Consider the following 19,190-nt stretch of genomic DNA (forward strand, 5'->3'; position numbering starts at 1 on the left):
AGAGAGGAAGACCCAAGCTCAACTCTGAATAAACTGAAACGACTTGAATTTGGCAAACTAGTTGCATTATAATACAATTTTGGTTCTCTGGGCCTTCTTCTGCACAAAAATTTTTCTGCCTTTGTTATAGTCACTGTTTCTTTCTCCCCCTTTGTAGAGGTCTCAGATGAGAAAACAGGGAGTCATTTTCGGTGCAGTATTGTAGACCTTCTGCAAGCTTGCTACCCTGCCTTGACAGAAGAAAGTATTACTAATGAAATTGTTTTATCACAAAATCTGGATCAAATCCTAAAAGCACTTACACATGTTGAACGCTCTGTGGGTGAGTTATTTTTGTGATCGTGAAGACTGACAAATGGATCTAAGTTTTTGGTGTGTCCAGACAACTATAAATCTAGTAGTAATGCTCTTTGAAATATGCATAAATATATACTTTTAAAAATCATAAATGCAAAGTGTAAAATTTATCTGTAATTCTTATATTCTGAGCATTTGTTTTCAGAGCTAAAATTGTGAACTTAACAGAGAAGAAAGGAAAATATCAATGAATACAACTGACCTTATTTGTCCTATTTTCCTTCACTCCTAACAAGGAATTCTTTAAGTGTATTTTAACCTGATAACTTATAGATAATTAGATGTATCCTTACTGTTGTGGGTGTTTTTTAAAAAAATGAGGCGAACTTATAAAACTATTGTAATATAGTAATATCTTCCCATTTTCATAGGGTTATCATAGAATGTCTCATCCTTTTCTGAAGAAGTCTTCCACAGTTGCCTTTTCTCAGAGCTCTCTTCATTATATAGCACTGGGGTGTTTTCTTATGTTTTGTTTGGGTTTTTTACCTCCTCCATTCAGCAGATTTCTAAATGGCATGTAGATGTTTGTATAATATTTAAAGATATTTGTATGTTTAATGAGCAAAAATTTAGGAGAGCTCTAAGGGCTAAACATTATGGAGCACAAGGACTGATCAACACTTGTTTTTTAGAATAAGCTTATATGTTAATGACACAACTAGATACATTTTAGGCCTGCCCTAATATATTTCTAACTTATCAGAGGTGTGGTTACCAATTTAGATGAACCATTGATTTATTTTGCTGTGAAAATTTCTCTTGCTTTCAATAAAATTGTAATGCCCAGACTGAGATTTGTAATTGCAGAGAGGAAATTAGGCTAAAGCATTTCTCTCTCTTTCTCTCTCTCTTTTTTTTTTCTTTTCTTTTCTTTCCCCCTCCCTTTTCCTTTTTAGCGTTTAATACTTACTTGAATCTTGGATGTATGTCTGTTCTCTTAAACCAGACTCTAAAGGGAGCCTGCTTGTCACCTTGGTGGAGCAGGCCTCTCTCAAACCTGCGGAACTGGAGAAGCACCTGGTTTGGAATCAAACACGGCTCCTGCTGAGAACTCTTGACCAACATGCCCAAACCACGCCAGAGAGCAACACGCAGACAAATTTCGTGAAGGCCTTCTTTGACTACATCAGTGCACTGGCTGCTGTTGTGTTACGAAGCCTGAATGCAGAACTAGGTAAGGGGTTTCTGCTGGCAAGTGTGAGCCTGGGTGTAGATACCTAGACTATGTACTCTAGCCTGATTCTGAAAAGTCATTGTGCAACAATGGTTCCTTGCCAAACATGCCTACTGCCTGTGCATAGCCAGATCTTTTGATTTCAACTGATTATTGCACAGCTTTTAAAATTTCATTTCTTAACACCTAAGCCACCCACAGCTAAGATAAAAATAACTAATGGCACTAGGAAAATGAGAACAGAAATGTTAACTGCTGACCCAGATTCTGTGCTTTATTTACACAAAGCAAACAATCCCTGACCTTCAGACATTCTGATCACTATCCTGTAAGGTGAGATTGATTTTTGCATCCGGTGGATCAGCATGTTGCACACTTTTCAGCTCCCTTAGAAGCAATCAGTGCCCTGCTGCTCCACAAAGGTAAGTAGAGACTGTGTAGAAGGCTGTGCAGAGGTAACCAGGCAGAATTTTTTCATCAAGTCAGCAGATGACGGTGGAAAGAAATGCACCATCAGCACATAAAGCTGTCAGAAGAACAGAACAATTCACTGTGCTAGGAGAAAAAGCACTTGTCTCTTTTTTAATGTTGACACTAATTGAGCTGCACTAATGTAAAATACCACAGTACTGGTTTCAGAGAAATCCTTCCCAAGAGGATAAGAAAAAAGGGCAAAGCTTCGTTTTCAGACATGTTGGTTCAGCTCAGGTCGCTACCAACTATAACTTCTGTATGGACATGATTCAATCCTCCTTGACTAACTGCCAAAGCCAAAAGAATGCACAGTATTTGATGGTTGAGTGAGTTTGGGGAAACGTTATTGTACTGGAAGATAAAAAGAGAAGGTAAACTTATCTGTTCAGAGTTACTTGACATAACTCAGTAGTGGACACAAAGGCTCTTCGGCAATACTGGCAAGGGATTCACTGCTTTTGTAGAAGTAGCTGTATATCTGTGAGCTCCCTCTGCTTTTGCTCAGTTTGACTTGAACAGAGCATGGGCTCACTAATTTACATCCAGAGACTCCTCAGAAACCAATACTGCACATTCTCGGTCTCTCACCACAAATACATGTTCTGGTGAAAGTTTGAAGTAGTGGAGTTGCTAAACTGTTTGAACCTAGATCTCGCTTAAAGGCCAAAGACTCCCCACTCTACTTGTTTTGGTAGTCGGTCCAGTAAAACATGAGCCAGTGGTGACAAGTTTGAGAGGCATATCATAATCAGAAATGCCCTGCAATTTACTCTGGATTTTATCACACTAATGTGAATGTGGACCTCTGAATTTAGTCAAAGAAGTTTCAGACTCAAGCTCTTAAAATCTGTGTTTCTAAAATTAGATTTGGATGGTGTATTTAGCTAATGTGTCTGTATTATAAAATGTGTTCTGTGTTTTTTTTTTTTTTAAGATATATCTGCAGAAGTGAAAGTGGGGAACCCTTTCATACTGTTACAGCAGAGTCCATCTCAGCTGCTCTCCCAGCTTGTGTTTGAGAGACAGGTTCATCCTGACAGGTTGGTGCTTTTCTGATTATAGACTTCTCTAGGTTATTTTGGTGTTGGTGGCTTTGGACCTCAGCTAGGATTAAATTATTTTCTGGCTACTTAGCACAGGTAGTACAGCCTGCTGTGTCCCACCAGCCGATCACTTAACGCTGCATGGATTGGTGTGCAGGGAGGAGCTTAGTCAGTGGTTTCTTTGACAGCCTGAAGATTTTTGATAGGAAAGTCTGTGGCACTATATTTTTAACAATTACTGTATGTTGTGAAGAGAGAGTGCATTCATGTGAATTTTTTTAACTGAATGTGTGACAGTTCAGAGCAGTGGACTTGCAGCTTAGAAATGTATTCATAACAAATTAGACCAGTAGAGCTTCTTAAGAATACAGCTGGGCATGGCTCTTGCCCTGGTTGTTGGGTAAACTGGATAATCTAAGGTCCTTCCATCACAAATTACTAAATTAGGCTGGCGTGGAAAGTATCTGAAAGTAACTCTTAAAAACATGAGCATTAGTGGTGAACCGGTTTAGTACATTTAGGTAAAAGTCCACGTTTGAGGACTAAGTTCCTTTTCTTTAAAGAAATGGCAGCATTAGCTCTGACTTATCCATGTCATGCTGTATACATTTTTTCATACTGGATAAACACGGGATATATACTCTTCCCCTATATGTACCTGTGAAGAATATTAGGGGACTTGTGTTCATAAAACATTTGGAAGATTTATGAAAATATGTGATTGTAAAGTACCTTTTATATATGCTGGGTAAGCTAGTTCTATTTTCAATCCTACAGGCTTTCTTTTCTCTTGGCTAAAGAAGAGTTGAACTTGAATGTGCAGCAAGTTATTGTTAACTGTTGCTGTGAACCCCTGTCCTTGTGCAGTGCAAGGCAAAACCACCAGGCAAAGTCTCTTCTGACAAACATCAGCAACTTAGCATACCAGTGTGCCTGCTACTGCCTGCCAGATGTTGAAATACCTGTTCACAATTCTGCAGTGACCTCTGAGGATATCTCCACTCCGGCCCCATCCTCTGTGAATGACTCGAGCCAGCACACACTCACTGCCTCCTCCTTGGACTTCCTAAAGTCTCAGTCGAAGCTAATGGCCACAGTGGCATGTCTAAGTGCATCTAATATACAGAAAGTTCCCAAATCGAGTCTATCTTGGATGGAATTTCGGGGCAAACGGGAGATGCCTTTAGGTTTGGAACAGATTTCCAAGGAGTGTGAGGCGTTGTTGAAGGAGTTCCCAATATTGGAGCGATTTCTTCTTGCTATGTTCGAGCCACTTCAGAATCAGCAAGAAGAAGGTTGCAGTTTGGCTACTATCTTCTCTGGCAAGACATACATATCTCTGGTTCTCCTAGGACTGCATTCCACCACAGCTGTTAAGGTATTAATGGAAGTCTTTGAAAAAGCTCTTGCTGCAAAGGATTGGGACAGAGCTCTGAAGGTCTTGGATCTGTACAGTCAGGATGTGGAGGAGCTGGTAAATGTGAAGGATGCTGTGCTGAGCTGTGCAACTGCTGAAGGTAAGAACAATTAAGTCAGGCTTTTTTCCCTTGATCTTTTTTTTTTTTCTTTCTTTTAATGGAAAATAGTTTCCAGCTCCTGATCCAGGCTGTAAAGTAGTGGTCCATGGGCAAATCCAAAACCAGAACCAGATCCCTTCTCTTCCTTCATCCTAAATTTGCCTTCTCTGATGGTGTAGTTTCTGTTTTGCAAATGTGCAAATCCTGACCAATTTAGTGCAAGAGAACTGGAATGCATCTGCAGTGTTTCTGTGTGAAGAGCTGAATACATCAGGAGACATTAATCCTAGTCCTGTTAATGCAACATCTCTTACAGCAGTGTCATTGTCGTAGAGGGATGATGTATCTTGTGAAAGGAGGTGCCTTTTGGAGTCTAAAAATACTAAGTATCCCATACTAACTTCCTGAGAATCTGATGTTTGGGATGAGTCTTATATAGATTTTTTTCAGTACTGTGAGGTTTCTTTTGGTTATGTGATCCAGTGAGGATGAGGATTTTTTTAAAAAAAATCTTCCGAATTACACAAACTGAGCTTCAAAATAGTGGTTTGTTTCCTCCACAGATAAGGACGGTTGGCAATACTTGTTCCCAGTAAAAAATGCAACGTTGAGAAGTGGGCTGGCCTTACGCTGTCTGGACAAATGGCCCCTCGATGCCTGTTTGGAAATCCTAGCTTATTGCATTTCTGATTCGGGCATAACTGATGAACTGAAAGCCAGTCTGCAGAGCAGGAAGAACGAACTTCAGGTTTATCAAAAGGTACAAAGTCATTCTTAAAGTAACCAGTGAGACGAAATAGGCAGCAGGGAGCAAATATGCATGCCCTTTTGAAAAAGTTTTAGCCCTTTATTCTTTTTTTGATCATAATAGCTTTTCAAGTCTTTCATCCAAAACTGTTCATGTGTTTTTAGTGCTGTAGTATCCAATTAACACTCTACTTCCATCCTTCATAACTTTCCCACTCTTCTGTTAGCATTCAGGACTGCAAACATGATTAGACATAAACATTGGTGTGAGGCTGCTTTTTTGCCAAGTATTTGTTTTTCCATTCTATACAAATGCTAGAGCCTCTGGAAGCTTTTCATGGCAATTCAACATCTTAAAAGCTTGAGAGGTGTAGATGTACCTGGGAACAGTGTACAAACTAGTGGTCCAATAAGCATGTTTGTATTGCAGTCAGTTCTTCTGACTTCAGGGTAGTGCAGATACCCAAGTTACATCAGAGTAGCTGACCTGGAGTTCGGCACAGACTAAAACGCCAAACAGAGCAAAAAGTGGAGTCATAAATCCCTGTCTGGTGGTGCTTCTGCTGACAGCTCAGTTGTCTCTGTTACTGCCAGCAACGTCTGCAGTATACGTGTACTTTTTCATCCATAATTATTGCCATCTAGTCTTTTAAACACCTTCCCTTGTAACATGCTTTGTAGACTTACACCTCTGAGAAAGTGACACAGCTTTTTTGGAGTCTCCTTTTTGACTTTTTCCATTGTCTGAAGCAGCTCTTGATATGATCAGCTCAGCTGTTTTCTTAGACTTAATGATTGTTGTAGATAAAGCTCTTAAGATTTGTGCTACCCTAATCTTAACTTTTTCAGATTTTGAATATGCAGAACGAACCATTGTGGAATGACTGGCAGGATCTGAAAAAAGCCTGCACTGATGACCCCCAGGCCATCATGAATATCGTTCTGAAAGCAAAGGTTAGGCATCATCTTGTGAATTTTGGTGAATTAGAATGCATTAAACTTTGAACAGATAAATTTGCTGAAATAGCATCTTAAAACACCAGTCGATGGAGATCACTTTGTTAGGAAGTTTTTACTCAGTTCTGTGCTACAGAAACAAATACAGATCTGCGTTTCATGTCAAGATTTACAGGTAGTTAATAATCCTTAAGTTTAAGTTACAACTCTTACTCCGAGATACAACCTGTTCTTTTATCTTAGAATTTTGAAGATGTTAATAGCATGGCTGTTGGCATAATACAGGCTTGATTACTATATAAGTACTAATACTATAGATCTGTCTGGCTTTAAAAGTATCTCTCTAAAAAGCCAACTTGCTGACTGTGAAATGAGAAGGTATTCTCAATGCAGGCTGTGACTCTGACAAAATTGACTATCCCTTGTCAATGTAATTAATGACCTTTTGCATGTGTGAGAGTAGGCAAAGCTACAGAATTTCTTGAGAAGTCGATCAGAACTTTGGGAGAAACAGCTGTATCAGAGAGGGTAGAGTTTGTCCTTTACTTTTACTCTTTTTTTTTTTTCCTTTTTCAATTCTTTAGGATTATGAGTTGTGTGAGGAATGGGGGCACTTATATCCTGTCCCAAGAGAAGACTTGATCAACCTTCACCGTGAGCACCTTCTCCACTTACTGGAGATAGGAAACATGGAAAAAGCGTTGCAGGTAATAGTAAGATTCTTTCAGCCTTACGTCTTTAGGTCAGATAAGTTGAGAACTGTTTTCTTTGCCTTCTTCATGTGCATTTTCTTGGCCTTTTGGGTTCTTCCCTTAAGAGATGCTATTTGTTTAGATATACTTTCAGGAGCCTGGCTCTCTCCTGTTCATTTAAGTGAAAATCCAGCTTGGCAGTCTAGTTGCTGAACCTAATAGCATAAATGTCACTTATGTGGAAATACAAGGCCCCTTTTATTTGAAAAATGATAATGAAGCATTTCTGTGCTACTCAAGCAGAAGAGCCAGAAGTGAAACTAATAACAGGAATTGGTCAGTTGTGCTTCAGTGCCCAAATTAGTGAAGTGTGACTTCTGGTTTTAATAATTATGGAGCTGTTGCAAATAACAGAGAGTGTAAAATAAAGTGCAGGTTCTTTCAGACTACATAGCTTTGAAAATACTCTGGAAGCAAAGTGCAGAGACTTCTGATCACTATGCCTTCAGTCACATTTCTTCTCTTTTGCTTACTTTAATTTAAAAATATTTTTATTAATGGAGCAAACGGGTGATGATGATGGTCTATAAATTACCTAAATCATCCTTATATATGTAAGACACCTGTGCAAGTTAATTTGCTTGCTGGACCATCGTAGGACAATAATCTGTCATGAAGGGCCCATTATAAAGGCTGCTTTTTCAGGAATGTAGTAGGGATTCACCGTATTTTGGTTTTGTGTAGCTTTTACAAAGAATTGAAGACCCTGGTATTTGCCTTGCCATCAGCGAACAGGCCCTTGACCAGCATCCGAACTTGGCAGCCTCTTATTTCTTGGCTGATTACCTCACAGCTCACTTCTATGCGAATCTGACAACAGCCCGCCGTAATGAAATCCAGGCACTCTACATGGGATCAAAGGTGCGCAAAACTGCTGCATTGTGGGATTAATAGCAATATAAAATCATATAAGTAATTTTATAATACATAATATATACATAATACATAAAGCCTGTAGATTTTACCAGAGCATTCTTACCATATCAGGTCTAAGATCCTGAGTCTCAGGGTCCAAAGGAAAGTTAGAGGTGGATTAAAACTTCTCTTGCCCTTCTCCGTCTTTGGAGTTCCTGTATTGTGAGGTGGTTGTAGCTCCCAATATGAACAGAGCAGTCTTGTGTTTGAGCTGTAGGGAGTGGCGGAATGTGCAGGCTAAAAGAGGGTGTGGGTGTAATAAAATATAATTGTGGTGTTTATCAGGACAGTTGCTATCTTTTGTCCCAAGTGAAAAAGAAAGCATCCTCAACTTACTCTCTGTCAGTAACACCAGGTGTCCTACATGTGCCCATCTATATGGTGGTTTTTGACACTTTAATGGCCTGTTTCTCCCAGGTGCCTTACCAAGGTAGACAGTATCATTCTTCTTTTTGGATGGCCATTGCCTTTACAGAAATCACACAGACTCTGTGCTCAGCCTGGGAACAGATGCATTAATACAAATAGCAGCTTGCTCTAGTGTGTGTCACAACAGTATTTTGCTAGGCTTCCTGTTACCTTACTTGTCCCTTTTGAAGATATGATTTAATTTAGAACGTGTTTGTATTAACTATCCATCTTTAGAAGAATTGCTCATATTTTCTCCTCCCAATGTTTCCTCAAATGTTGGAAAGGTAAGGGTTGGGCTAATATTCTTTTTATAAGCTTATTTTAGTAAGAGAATGTGCTCTACCCTGCTACAACACATATGTCATAGGGTCACAAAATGCTTTCTGCTCTTTGACTGCCTCTGAAATGAGGCAGTGTTTCATAGAATGGGAAAGTGGAATTTAAGTAATCTCTGCAAATCCACACAGTAACTCTGTAACAGAAGTAGGAATAGGTCTGCGAAGTCCCACTTCCATTTTTTGGCCTCTACATGTTATTCCATTCTCTTCATAAGCTACTCTGCTCGTTTCTTGTCATTTAATCTCACAGAAACACAGGCTTAAAGGTGTATAATTCTAACATACGTTTTTTCCTTTGTGTCTCAGGTACTGCTGACTCTGCCTGAGCTCTCCCGTGTTAACTACTACCACCTCTCCTCCAGGCCACTGCTCATGCTGGAACAGCTCCTCATGAATATGAAGGTGGACTGGGTAACTGTTGCTGTACAGATGCTGCACCAACTCTTAGCTGTACAGGAAGTTGGTTTTACTGTAGAAGACATTGACAATTTGCTCTCCAAGTATGCAGGAAAGGCACTCAACTTTGCTTTCGCTTTGAAAGAAAAGAGATCAGGTAGGTGACTGTCCATGAGAATGCTGGTTTTCACTTGGGAATCATTTTACCAATTGTGTCATATTTTTAGATGTGTGCTCTAGTCTACATCTAGCCCAGAACATGTTCTTAAAGTCTTTTGCCTTTCTTGTAAATAGATGTTCTCAAGGATCAACAGGTTCAAAAGTTTCTCAGACTTTCTTCTGCTGCTCCTTTTTGGGGTCTCTGTTCTTGAGTGATATTCTTCAATTTTATTTCATTCCTGTTTAACACAAAGTGCCTGGTGACTTAAGCAGTTCTAAAACCTGCAGCCAACTGCATCTTCCCCCAAATAGAATAGGAATTTAATTTTGCGTAGTCTTTTCTCCTACCAGTGTCTTGTTCCTTTTTTCATATAAAAGACTTAAGAACTGTGCTGAGAATGTTAAATAAAACTACAAGTTTTAATTTCTGGTTTACCAGTCCCTTCTCATCCATGTTGTCTTTGCTTCTCCTGCACTTGGCTCTCTTGAGGTTTTAGAATTGGAGCAGCAGAGGGTGCTGCAGATCAAGTCCAGCACTTTTGTTTGGCTGTATTAAAAGCTCATGGCGTGTGTACCTGTCTGTATCTATTTATACCTACTATACCTATTCTTCCTTCATGCCAGTTTCTAAATGTTGGCTCCATTTAGTGGTTTAAAGATGCAGCTCTTGTTAACATAAAAGCATCAGACTTATCTATCTTTTCCTGCCAAAGGAGCCACCCATAACTTTGCAAGGAAGTTCCTTCCACTGTGATGTGAAGCATTTAATATTTGCTATGAGCATCTTGTGCCAACTAATTGCTTTCACATCTGATACTTATTCTCTGCTGTGTTACTTCTGTGCCTGTCAGTAGTTTGTTGCTTTTATAAAGATCTCTTTCTCTGTGTTTAAGATAATTGAATTTTATATAGTTTTGCATGAATTGTTGTGGGCTAATTTTCATGAAAACATAGTAATTTGTAATTACATAGCTAGTCCTGTTTTGCGCTGACATTCTTACATACTCCTGTGAATGGATTCTTCCAATCTTCATAAACACAAGGCAGATGTATGGCCAGTATTGTTCTCTGATTTTTTTCTTCCCTTTTGCCTAGGTTCTCTGGCACGTATCCAAGAAAGTCTCAATCAGGTACTGGAGTGTGAAGCACTGTCTAAATCGGGATCATCAGAACTATCACCTGTCAACTTTACTGGTAATGTTAAGATCTTGGTGCCATTTTCTTTCAACCTATTCTTATTTGGTTTATACCCTGTGTATGTGTGTCCCATCACTTAATAGTAACTTGGGTTGCATTTAATGCAGTTTAGTAGGTCTCTACTATTGGATGCTTTGGGCATGATTAAAAGAAAACTTAAAGGGGGACAAATGTATGGCTTTGTTTTGATTTTTGGTAGGTATCTACAAAATGTCTGAAAAATCAGCACAAAACCTTTCCAGACCCTACATAAAAAACCAAGCCTGAACAGACCATAGGAAACAGGACTACATCTGCAGGAAAAAATGACTTCTCTGCCACAGCTAGGTTGCTAGGGGATTGGTAGTGCTGCAGGTTAATCTTTCTGTGTCTTGACTTCCGTACTCTTTTCTCTGTGTATATGGGCAGAACTTGTCTGGAAGCCCGTAACTGTGGTACTTCTCCCTGTCTTCCTATTTTTTACTTTTTTTCTTCTGGATCTTAACTTTGGTTTTACACTAGGAATCTCATTTGTGTAGTATTTTTTTCATCATTCTTTTGGTCCTTGAATTTGGTTTTTTCCTGGATCACCCTTGTGACCCGAGGGAAATAGCACACCTTGTGTTGTCTGAGAGGCTCCACTCACAGTCCTTAAACACAAATAAAAAGAAACAAAATAATTTAAGCCAAAACAACTGAAGAATACTTATGGCTTAAAAACAACCACAAATTCTTCAATAGGTTCCATTCGGCATCTAATGCAAGAGATGGACCTTTTGGAAGCTATATTGTGGGAGATGCACATTGTGTGCTCTCAGGGCGTGACTAGCAAAGGGTATCCTCACACCTCCAAGGCTGCTGATCCTCAGCAAATGATGGGCCTGCACTGGAGCTGCACAGGGATACCTGGATCTACAGTTTAGAGTGTCTGAACTGTTCCCTTGTTCTGCATCCTGAACTGAAGACTCTTTGTTCTGCTTACATGAAGTGACAGCAGCATCTTGGTTTGGGTTGTGTAGCTCTTTAGTTTTTCTTATAATGATCAGTTTAATATCTGTGTGGTGTTACAAAACTTGAATGCATTGGCCTCTAATGTTCCTTGGCAATTCAGTATCTACTTGGATGGGTGTGAGTTTGCTTTATTGGAATGGAGTTGGTTTTGGTTTCTTGGGTTTGTTTGTTTGGTTTTTGTTTGTTTGTGGGTTTTTGTTTTGTTTTTTTTCTTTTAAATTTTTTTTTCTTTTTTAGTTTAGTATTCATGTACACAGAAGGTGGCTGGCAGGGCTGCAATGACACATTGAACTTTTTAATTAGCCTGTAGTGTAACTGGCTCACATCATATAAACTAAAAGCCTATCTAATACTGTAAACTTGATTCAATGCATATTTCATTTACATGGTCAAAGATCCTGAAGGCCAAAGACTTAAACTGCTGTGTCTTTGAACTGATTTCCACACAGTAGATTGTAAAGGAGACCAGATCAGGGAGGGGTGTGCTGTTGCTAGCCATACCACACATCTCCTGAGATAACAAAGAAAAGTCTCAATCTTCAGGAATGTCAACACCAGGTATCCTGAAGATTATATTTTGTGGTATATTGCTTTTTGGTATCTATGTACCAGGGTATTTTTTTTTCTTCTTCCTCTAAATTTCTGCTTATGATACAAGAACAGATGTTGACAAGCTGTCTTGTACTTCTCTAATGGTTATGGTAAAGGTCTATTAATAAGTATGTACTCTTGCTTATCATTACTGAAATACTATAAGATTACAGTCTTACAATTTTAGTTTAAAGCATATATATATTCCTTACACAATGTTATTCTGCCATGCCTGGTTTAAAGATAATGGTAGTCGTCTTGTGAGCCAGACAGATCGTAAGATCGTATAGCCTCAGTAAGTCTGTAGTGTTTTCTGGTATTCAAGACTCCATTAAACAGCTGAAATGCCGTTCCATGTTTTTCTTGGCCTGGTTCTTCTTAAGGTGTCACCATATCTGCTAGTCCCAGAGACAGAAGTCTGCAGCAGAATTTGCTTCCTCAGCAATTTGTGCCTCCTGAGAAGCCACCACCAAAGCAGCAATGGATACCCGATGACACTGAAACACTATGTATGGTTTGCAAAACTGAACGCTTTACTATGGTAAGGAGCAAAAACATTCCTAGGACCATGACCTTAATATGAACTTTTGCTCCTAAGAGACACTCGCTACTTTAGCAAGTTTGTCTGCATCACTGTAGGCCTGACAAGATGGCCAGTCCTTGATATTTAACCATTAGTTTCTATTTAGTGTAGTTAAGGAGACTGGCAACAGCTCCTTGCAGAGTCATGTGAAGTGATACAACCTAAAGAGGAAATCTGGTTATCAGAGAGGAGACAACTATGAGGTCTCAAAAATGTGTAATAATAGCAGTGTTAGTATTTCAAAAGGCTGTCTACTTGACTATACTGGCAAGAAATAACATAAGCATCATGTAGTTCAGATTACCAATACAGAAAAGTGAAACCTGTTGTTTCATAGAGTTCTTGAGCAACTGCATTGGTGCTTTAAGGGAGAAAATTAATTTTGAGTTTTGCAGGTGTGCTGGCAGTCTGTTATCTTCTATTGCTTAGAAACAGTAGTGTTTTCTTGAAGTATCTGTTGCTTTTGAATTTGGAAATTACTAAGATGGTGTCAGAAAGACAGTCTGACAGCTTCTAACTTTTCTAAGAGATGAGCTAATTAGCTCTGTGATCAAAATTGAGACAATTTAAATAGTGGAAAGGCCAAGGCTGCAGCAGACATGGTTTATATACCTGCCTCTTGGTTTTGCTTTTTTTTTTTTTTTTCCTTTGCCATGCCCTGTCCAGAAGGGAATTATGACAGTGACAATCAATCATTGTATAGTTCTGCAATGCCTTATCTTGCACGGATTTCCTCTCTTCAAATGGAGCAAGTTTAATCATGAGTGGAGGCAGATATAGGAGGCGACTTTAGTAAATTCTTTCTGTTGCTCATCTGTGACCTCTTTTGCTTAGTTTAACAGGCGCCATCACTGCAGGCGCTGTGGCAGGCTGGTGTGCAGCTCTTGCTCCACAAAGAAAATGGCACTAGAAGCTTGCAGAGAAAATCGGTCTCGAGTATGTGATCAATGCTATAGCTACTACAACAGAGACCATGTGCCTGGCTTGGTACAAGACAGAAGCACGTAAGTCCTTTCATTCTAGTCCTCCTTAATTTTATGTACACAGCAGAGTGCATGAATGGAATGAGAGAAATAAGCTTTTGGGTTTATCTGGATAATAAAATAACATGGGCTTTTTTTGCCTCAGCTGTTGGGTTTTCAGGTTTAATAGATGTGGGGATGTTCCTTATGCCTCAGCTTACTTCTCATATTAGAAAGAACACCGGAGAGCCAGGCAACAAAGTCTTATATTCTTTAAGCATCAATTGATCATCAAACCTAAGAATTGACTGCTTTGATGCAAAATGTAATCAGCACAAACTACTGCAGTGTGACAGAGTTTCTTGCAGCTTACTGTGCTCCTAGATTAATGTCACATGTTGACTGGCTCTGCTGAACATAAATGTTTTAGTGTCATTCCATAATCCCTTGATTATGACTCCTTGAATGCTTGGGGATTCAAAAGCAAGTTCATGATTAGATAGGCTTTGAAATTGCCCTTGATAAAAGGGACAGCTGCGATGACAGTTTTTCACGATGTCATTGCTTTAAGCTGAGAATTGGACTGAAATTTGTTGTGTGTGTGTTAGGCAAGCAGGTGAAAAGTGCAGCTGAAAAGAGTGAGTTTTGCTCTCCATGACCCTGTCAAGACTGCTGATAGCAGTGTCAGTTATGGCAGTATCAGCAGGCTCGACAGAGTCACAGAGAGCAAACCTCCCTCTCTCCAGCTCCACTAGCAGCTGCATTTCCTATTTTCTTAGCAAGCCTGCAGATAGTGCTATCTGCTGTGGCAGGCTTGCTAGGAAAAGAGGAATACTGTGCAGATCTGAAAAGGAACCTCTGCAAAAACAGTCTATCTGAACCAGTTTGCGTCAGAAGAGTTGCTTACAGTGCGAGCTTAGGTCGGCAGAACCTAGCAGTGAGCTTGAATGCCACTTGTCACGTTTTAATTGCTTAAGTGTCTGGTGTGTTTTGGTTGTTTTTGATGTTGTTGGTTTTGTTTGGTTGGTTTTTTTATACTTGCCCTATTTGTATATTAAAACCAACTGAATCTTAAGTACAGAGACCTGGATACCAAAAGCTTCTTTTTAGCTCTGACATATTCTGATACTGGGCAGTTCTTGTTCTCAGCATCTGCTTTTGTATGATGGGTGCAACAATACTACTCCTAGAGAAGGTTATAAGAACTAATTATGTAGTGTAGTTGAAATGCAACAATGCAGAGGCAAGATCTTAGATTTCCAGACAGTTTAAGGTAGGAGCAGGGCAGTGGGTCAGACAGAGCAGAGAGGGAGGGATGTTAGATTTTTACAAGGCAGTGTTCTGAAAAGGTTAGCCATATTGATCTCTCTTTTAAAAAAATGTTTTCCCCACTGTACTGGCACAGGCATGATGTTTCTTTCTGTCATTTTATTACAGCAGAAAAGAAGTTCAGGACCAAGTGGAAGGTAAGGAATGGGGTAATGTTAAACTTTGAGATTTTTTTTTTTTTTTTTTTGAGTGCCTGATTAGCAGCAGAGTTAGAGATAGGAACTTGATACTTCTGGTTGAAGTGGAATGATGATCAAAACTTCAGTTACAAAATGTCATGGATGGTTTTTGCATGTGCAGGCTGAAATTGAGCATTCCAAACTTCTGTGGAAATTGAGATTTAGGAGAGATGTCTGAGCCAATATTGAATGTGCTGGATGGGGATTAAAGGAAGGAACTGAAGAACAACAGTTGGAAAATTCACTTTGCATACTAGAAACAGTCAGTGAGAGGCTGTGGTATGACTAGGAATTAATTAGCCCACTGCAGAGCTATGCTGAGTGTAGTGATCTTTTTTTCAAACCATGATAGTAAAACTCTGAATAGCACTGCAATGTGCTGGGGTGTTTGATACCCCATGCTGGGGGGGGTAGCACAGGATGAGGTCCCTCTCGTGGGTCTCATTGTGTCTTGAATTCAATCTCTTTTTCTGGTTGTGTAACTAGTAATTTCTCTTCGGTGCCTCAATTTACACATCTAATATCATAACACTTCAGGAATAATAATGAGATTTAGTTGACTTTTTTTTTCTCTCCCATTTTTCCTCAGAAGGTATTTACTGTTTGTTGCTTAGTCTGGTGTTTGAGGTGATTCTGCAGAATTTTACTACAGTGATGTGGAATTCCAGCAGACCAAAACATAGTTATTTGAAGTGCTTATAGCAGTAATGTGAAACATGGTGCAAAATTTGCGCTTCTGGTTTCTTTTGCTGTTGACAGTTTTCTGTACTGCTACATTTGTTCCAAGACTGAAACAGCTGAAATGCAGTTTCAGAGCTGCTGCTTCTGGTTAGATCTTTCTCTTTGCCTGCAGCATCGCTACACACCACTGAGCCCATACGATTCATTCAGTAGGAGTGAATAAGAGCAGTATGGAAATCCTCAGATTTAAGAGGGAAAGTGTTTTATTCTGCTTTACTAACTTATCTGATGAGACTGTGAAGAAGGCTTATTAAATGTCTTCAAGCCTGGTTTATTGTAATTATTCCAGTTTCCAGTTCAGTTTAGAAATAGTGTTTTTCTTTTTTTTATTCACCCGACAGTTTCAGAGTTACTCAATCTTAACAGTCTTCCAGTGAAATCTAGAACACTGTATTTTGAGACTTTTTTTTTTAATTTTAAGTTTTTCTAGAGAGAAGAGGAAGTTGATCAGGGGAAAGAGTAGAAAATTAGCATTATTCTCCGTTTCTTAGCATTGTGAGGTTGGCCATTGTTTTTATGCCAGCAACCACAATCACAAACTTAAACATCGGAGGGCTTGTGCATGCTCAGCTGCACTCAGATAACAGGCAATATTTGTTTTGTAGCTGTTCTGGGTTGCTAATTTCAAAACAGAAGTTTCCTTAATCTGGAGGAAAGAAAAAGACTTTTCACAGAAATGAAGTTTCTTGAATAATTTGATCAAAACTCCGATTTTCTGCAGTATTATTTTATATGAAAACTTAACGTAAAGAGTTAGCTCGTTTTCTCACAGTCTTTTGCCTTGAAGCTGCTGGGCTGTATATCCAGATAACTTGCATTCTAAAAAGAAGACAAACACAGGCAGTTCGGTCAATTTACCTGTTCTTTTACAACTGGTTCTTCAGTTACCTTTTTAGCTGTAACCCACAGGTTACAGCTTGTATTTCCACTTCCCTCCTGCCCAGAAATATTTAATAATTTTCCTGAGGGAAGGCTAAAGTGGGGACATTGCTGTGCTTGATGTCTAGTAGGGTAAGAGTTGGATAATCATTTGAAGACGTGTTACTGGAGCCAGTTTTTGGTGACAGCTTGTTGGTAGCAGTGAAAGTAAGTTTAGGTACAATTTAGCAGCCTGCTGAGGAATGGAAATGCTTCTGTCATCTGTGTGCTGGACGTGTGATACTGTCAGGAAATGGCACAATGAGAGGATTACAGATGACACTTTTACAAGAGTATAGGAATACTCTGTGTTATGTGTCCTTAGACGGGTTTGTTGCTGCTTGTATAATTATTCTGCCTGCTGTTTTCTTTTTGGCCGCAGAATCTTCTAATAATGAATATTCCACAGTGGTGCGAATGCCCAAGGCAACGGAGCTTGAATGGGTTTTTTCCCTGAATGAAGAGGAGAATGAAATTGTACGCAGCGAATTTTATTATGAACAGGTTAGGCCTGGGGAAATAGAGTCCAATATAAGCAGTTCCCTGGAGAACTGTCTCAGTACCCATGTTTGTCTGTTTTTGCTCGAATTGTCAGGCTCCTAGCTCTTCCTTGTGTATTGCCATCCTCAGCCTGCACAGCGACAGCATCGCGTGTGGCCACCAGCTGATAGAGCACTGCTGTAAGTTGTCCCAAGGGCTCACTAATCCTGAGGTGGATGCTGGTCTGCTTATGGACATCATGAAACAATTGCTCTTCAGTGCCAAAATGATGTTTGTAAAAGCTGGAAGGAGCCAGGATCTAGCTCTCTGTGACAGGTGATTTATCACACGTTCGCTAGGATGTATTGAGGTTTTGTCGAGACCATCAACCTTTTTCACTGGGAAGTGGGGGGAGGGAAGGTTGTTTTGTGATTGTACTGTGGACATTTTAAACAAGAAGAGAAGTGCATAATGTAAGAATAATATAAGAGTTCAAATAGTAAAATTTCAAGTAAAATGACTAATTGCTGAGAAAATTCTCAGAGTAGGGAGAAATAATTCACAAAGACTGGGTAAATATTTCACTTATGATATTTTGTATCTGCTTTCAGTCTGTATTTCAATATAGGATTTTAAACCTGCGCTTCATGAGAGTGCCATTTTATACTTTCCTCAAGTTTTCGTCCTACAGAGCTTGAGGTGGCAGGTGTAAAATATAAATTTCACATGAACTATTTTGATTTGGTAACATACAGCTGATGTCTGCAATCAGTGGCTGCCGGCATTCCACTGATTGTGGAAAAAAAACCACAATAAAAATAGTCTGAACAGGATAGTATGATGAATAGAGAAACCAGGTGATTAGGAACCACTGTTCTAAGAGTTGTCTTTGACATAAGGTTCTTTAAGGGTACGATAGTAGTGGAAGTGTATGTATTAGTTTAACCTCTTTGTTTTCCCCTAGCTACATCAGCAAAGTGGATGTGTTGAATATTTTGGTTGCTGCTGCCTACCGTCCAATACCATCTTTGGATCAGATTCTTCTTCCTGCAGCAGTAACAAGATTAAGAAATCGGCTTCTAGAAGCAGAGTACTATCAACTAGCCATAGAGGTAATGACAGTGGAGGGATGTCAGTGTTAATAATGCTTCTGTAGTGGCTTTTTTAAGGGAAAAGTAGGGGCCTCGTTTCCTGGTACGATTAAAACTGGGATGGACTAACTGCAAGAAATTCATTTAAATGGAGGAACCTTGCGTACGGTAGGACTGAGACATCCTTTGTGGCAGGACTTTTTCGGAAGCTTGTATGTTTGATTTCATTTGTCTATAATTCCACAGCAGACATTAGTAGGGCACCTTTCCCAAGTGTTTACTTGGAAATCAGCAGTGGTGGCAAATCTGTTTGTCAGAGCTCATCTGGTGGGGTTTATCATTTTCTGTCTTCCTCTTGCTCCCAGGATTTCGTAAGCCTCTGTTTTATGGCATTGCAGTTTAAGAACAGGATTATGACACCACAAACAGGATTAGGATTTTTAAGAGGTAATAACCAGCAGGAATAGATGACCTATTTGAATAAAAATGGTTCATCTTTAAAGGGAGCTGGTCTACTGAAGAAAATAAGGAATAAAATTGATCAGCAAAATTATGTGAAATAAATATTTTCCTGGAGGTTTGTGAAGCGTCTTGAGTTGCTTTTTTGAAAACCACAAACCCGATGAATTCTGCTGTTTAAAAATCATCCGCTTTAGAAAAGCAGATGTGAAAATGTCCTGAGTTTTAGAACTGCTGAACTGAAATTTCCCAGATAAATAGTTGCTTAAACTTGCACAATAGATAATACTTCCACATTTGGAGATTGTGGGTGTTTTGGTAGTTGGCATTTTGTGCCAGTAATACTAACATGATCAGCATGGGGTTTTTTGTGTTTTGATTTAATGCAAAATGTACTCTAGGAAGTGAAAGATCACAATCATAGTCT

At 39.3% G+C, this 19,190-nt stretch overlaps 1 protein-coding gene across 2 annotated transcripts in view; it reads left to right on the top strand.

The window, feature by feature from the left end:
- Positions 1-19,190, top strand: part of ZFYVE26 (zinc finger FYVE-type containing 26) — a 51,445-nt gene that overhangs the window by 19,379 nt on the left and 12,876 nt on the right. For both annotated transcript variants that reach the window (XM_065635122.1, XM_065635121.1), the window contains exons 18-33: positions 158-322; positions 1,307-1,534; positions 2,943-3,048; positions 3,829-4,568; positions 5,132-5,328; positions 6,165-6,269; positions 6,857-6,979; positions 7,709-7,885; positions 8,995-9,241; positions 10,339-10,437; positions 12,405-12,562; positions 13,439-13,608; positions 15,004-15,032; positions 17,116-17,237; positions 17,329-17,549; positions 18,178-18,325. In XM_065635122.1, the coding sequence (XP_065491194.1) occupies positions 158-322; positions 1,307-1,534; positions 2,943-3,048; positions 3,829-4,568; positions 5,132-5,328; positions 6,165-6,269; positions 6,857-6,979; positions 7,709-7,885; positions 8,995-9,241; positions 10,339-10,437; positions 12,405-12,562; positions 13,439-13,608; positions 15,004-15,032; positions 17,116-17,237; positions 17,329-17,549; positions 18,178-18,325 (3,035 nt within the window). The remainder of the gene's footprint in view (positions 1-157; positions 323-1,306; positions 1,535-2,942; positions 3,049-3,828; positions 4,569-5,131; positions 5,329-6,164; positions 6,270-6,856; positions 6,980-7,708; positions 7,886-8,994; positions 9,242-10,338; positions 10,438-12,404; positions 12,563-13,438; positions 13,609-15,003; positions 15,033-17,115; positions 17,238-17,328; positions 17,550-18,177; positions 18,326-19,190) is intronic.

The sequence above is a fragment of the Caloenas nicobarica genome, chromosome 5 (genome assembly GCF_036013445.1).
Source record: "Caloenas nicobarica isolate bCalNic1 chromosome 5, bCalNic1.hap1, whole genome shotgun sequence".
NCBI lineage: Eukaryota > Metazoa > Chordata > Aves > Columbiformes > Columbidae > Caloenas > Caloenas nicobarica.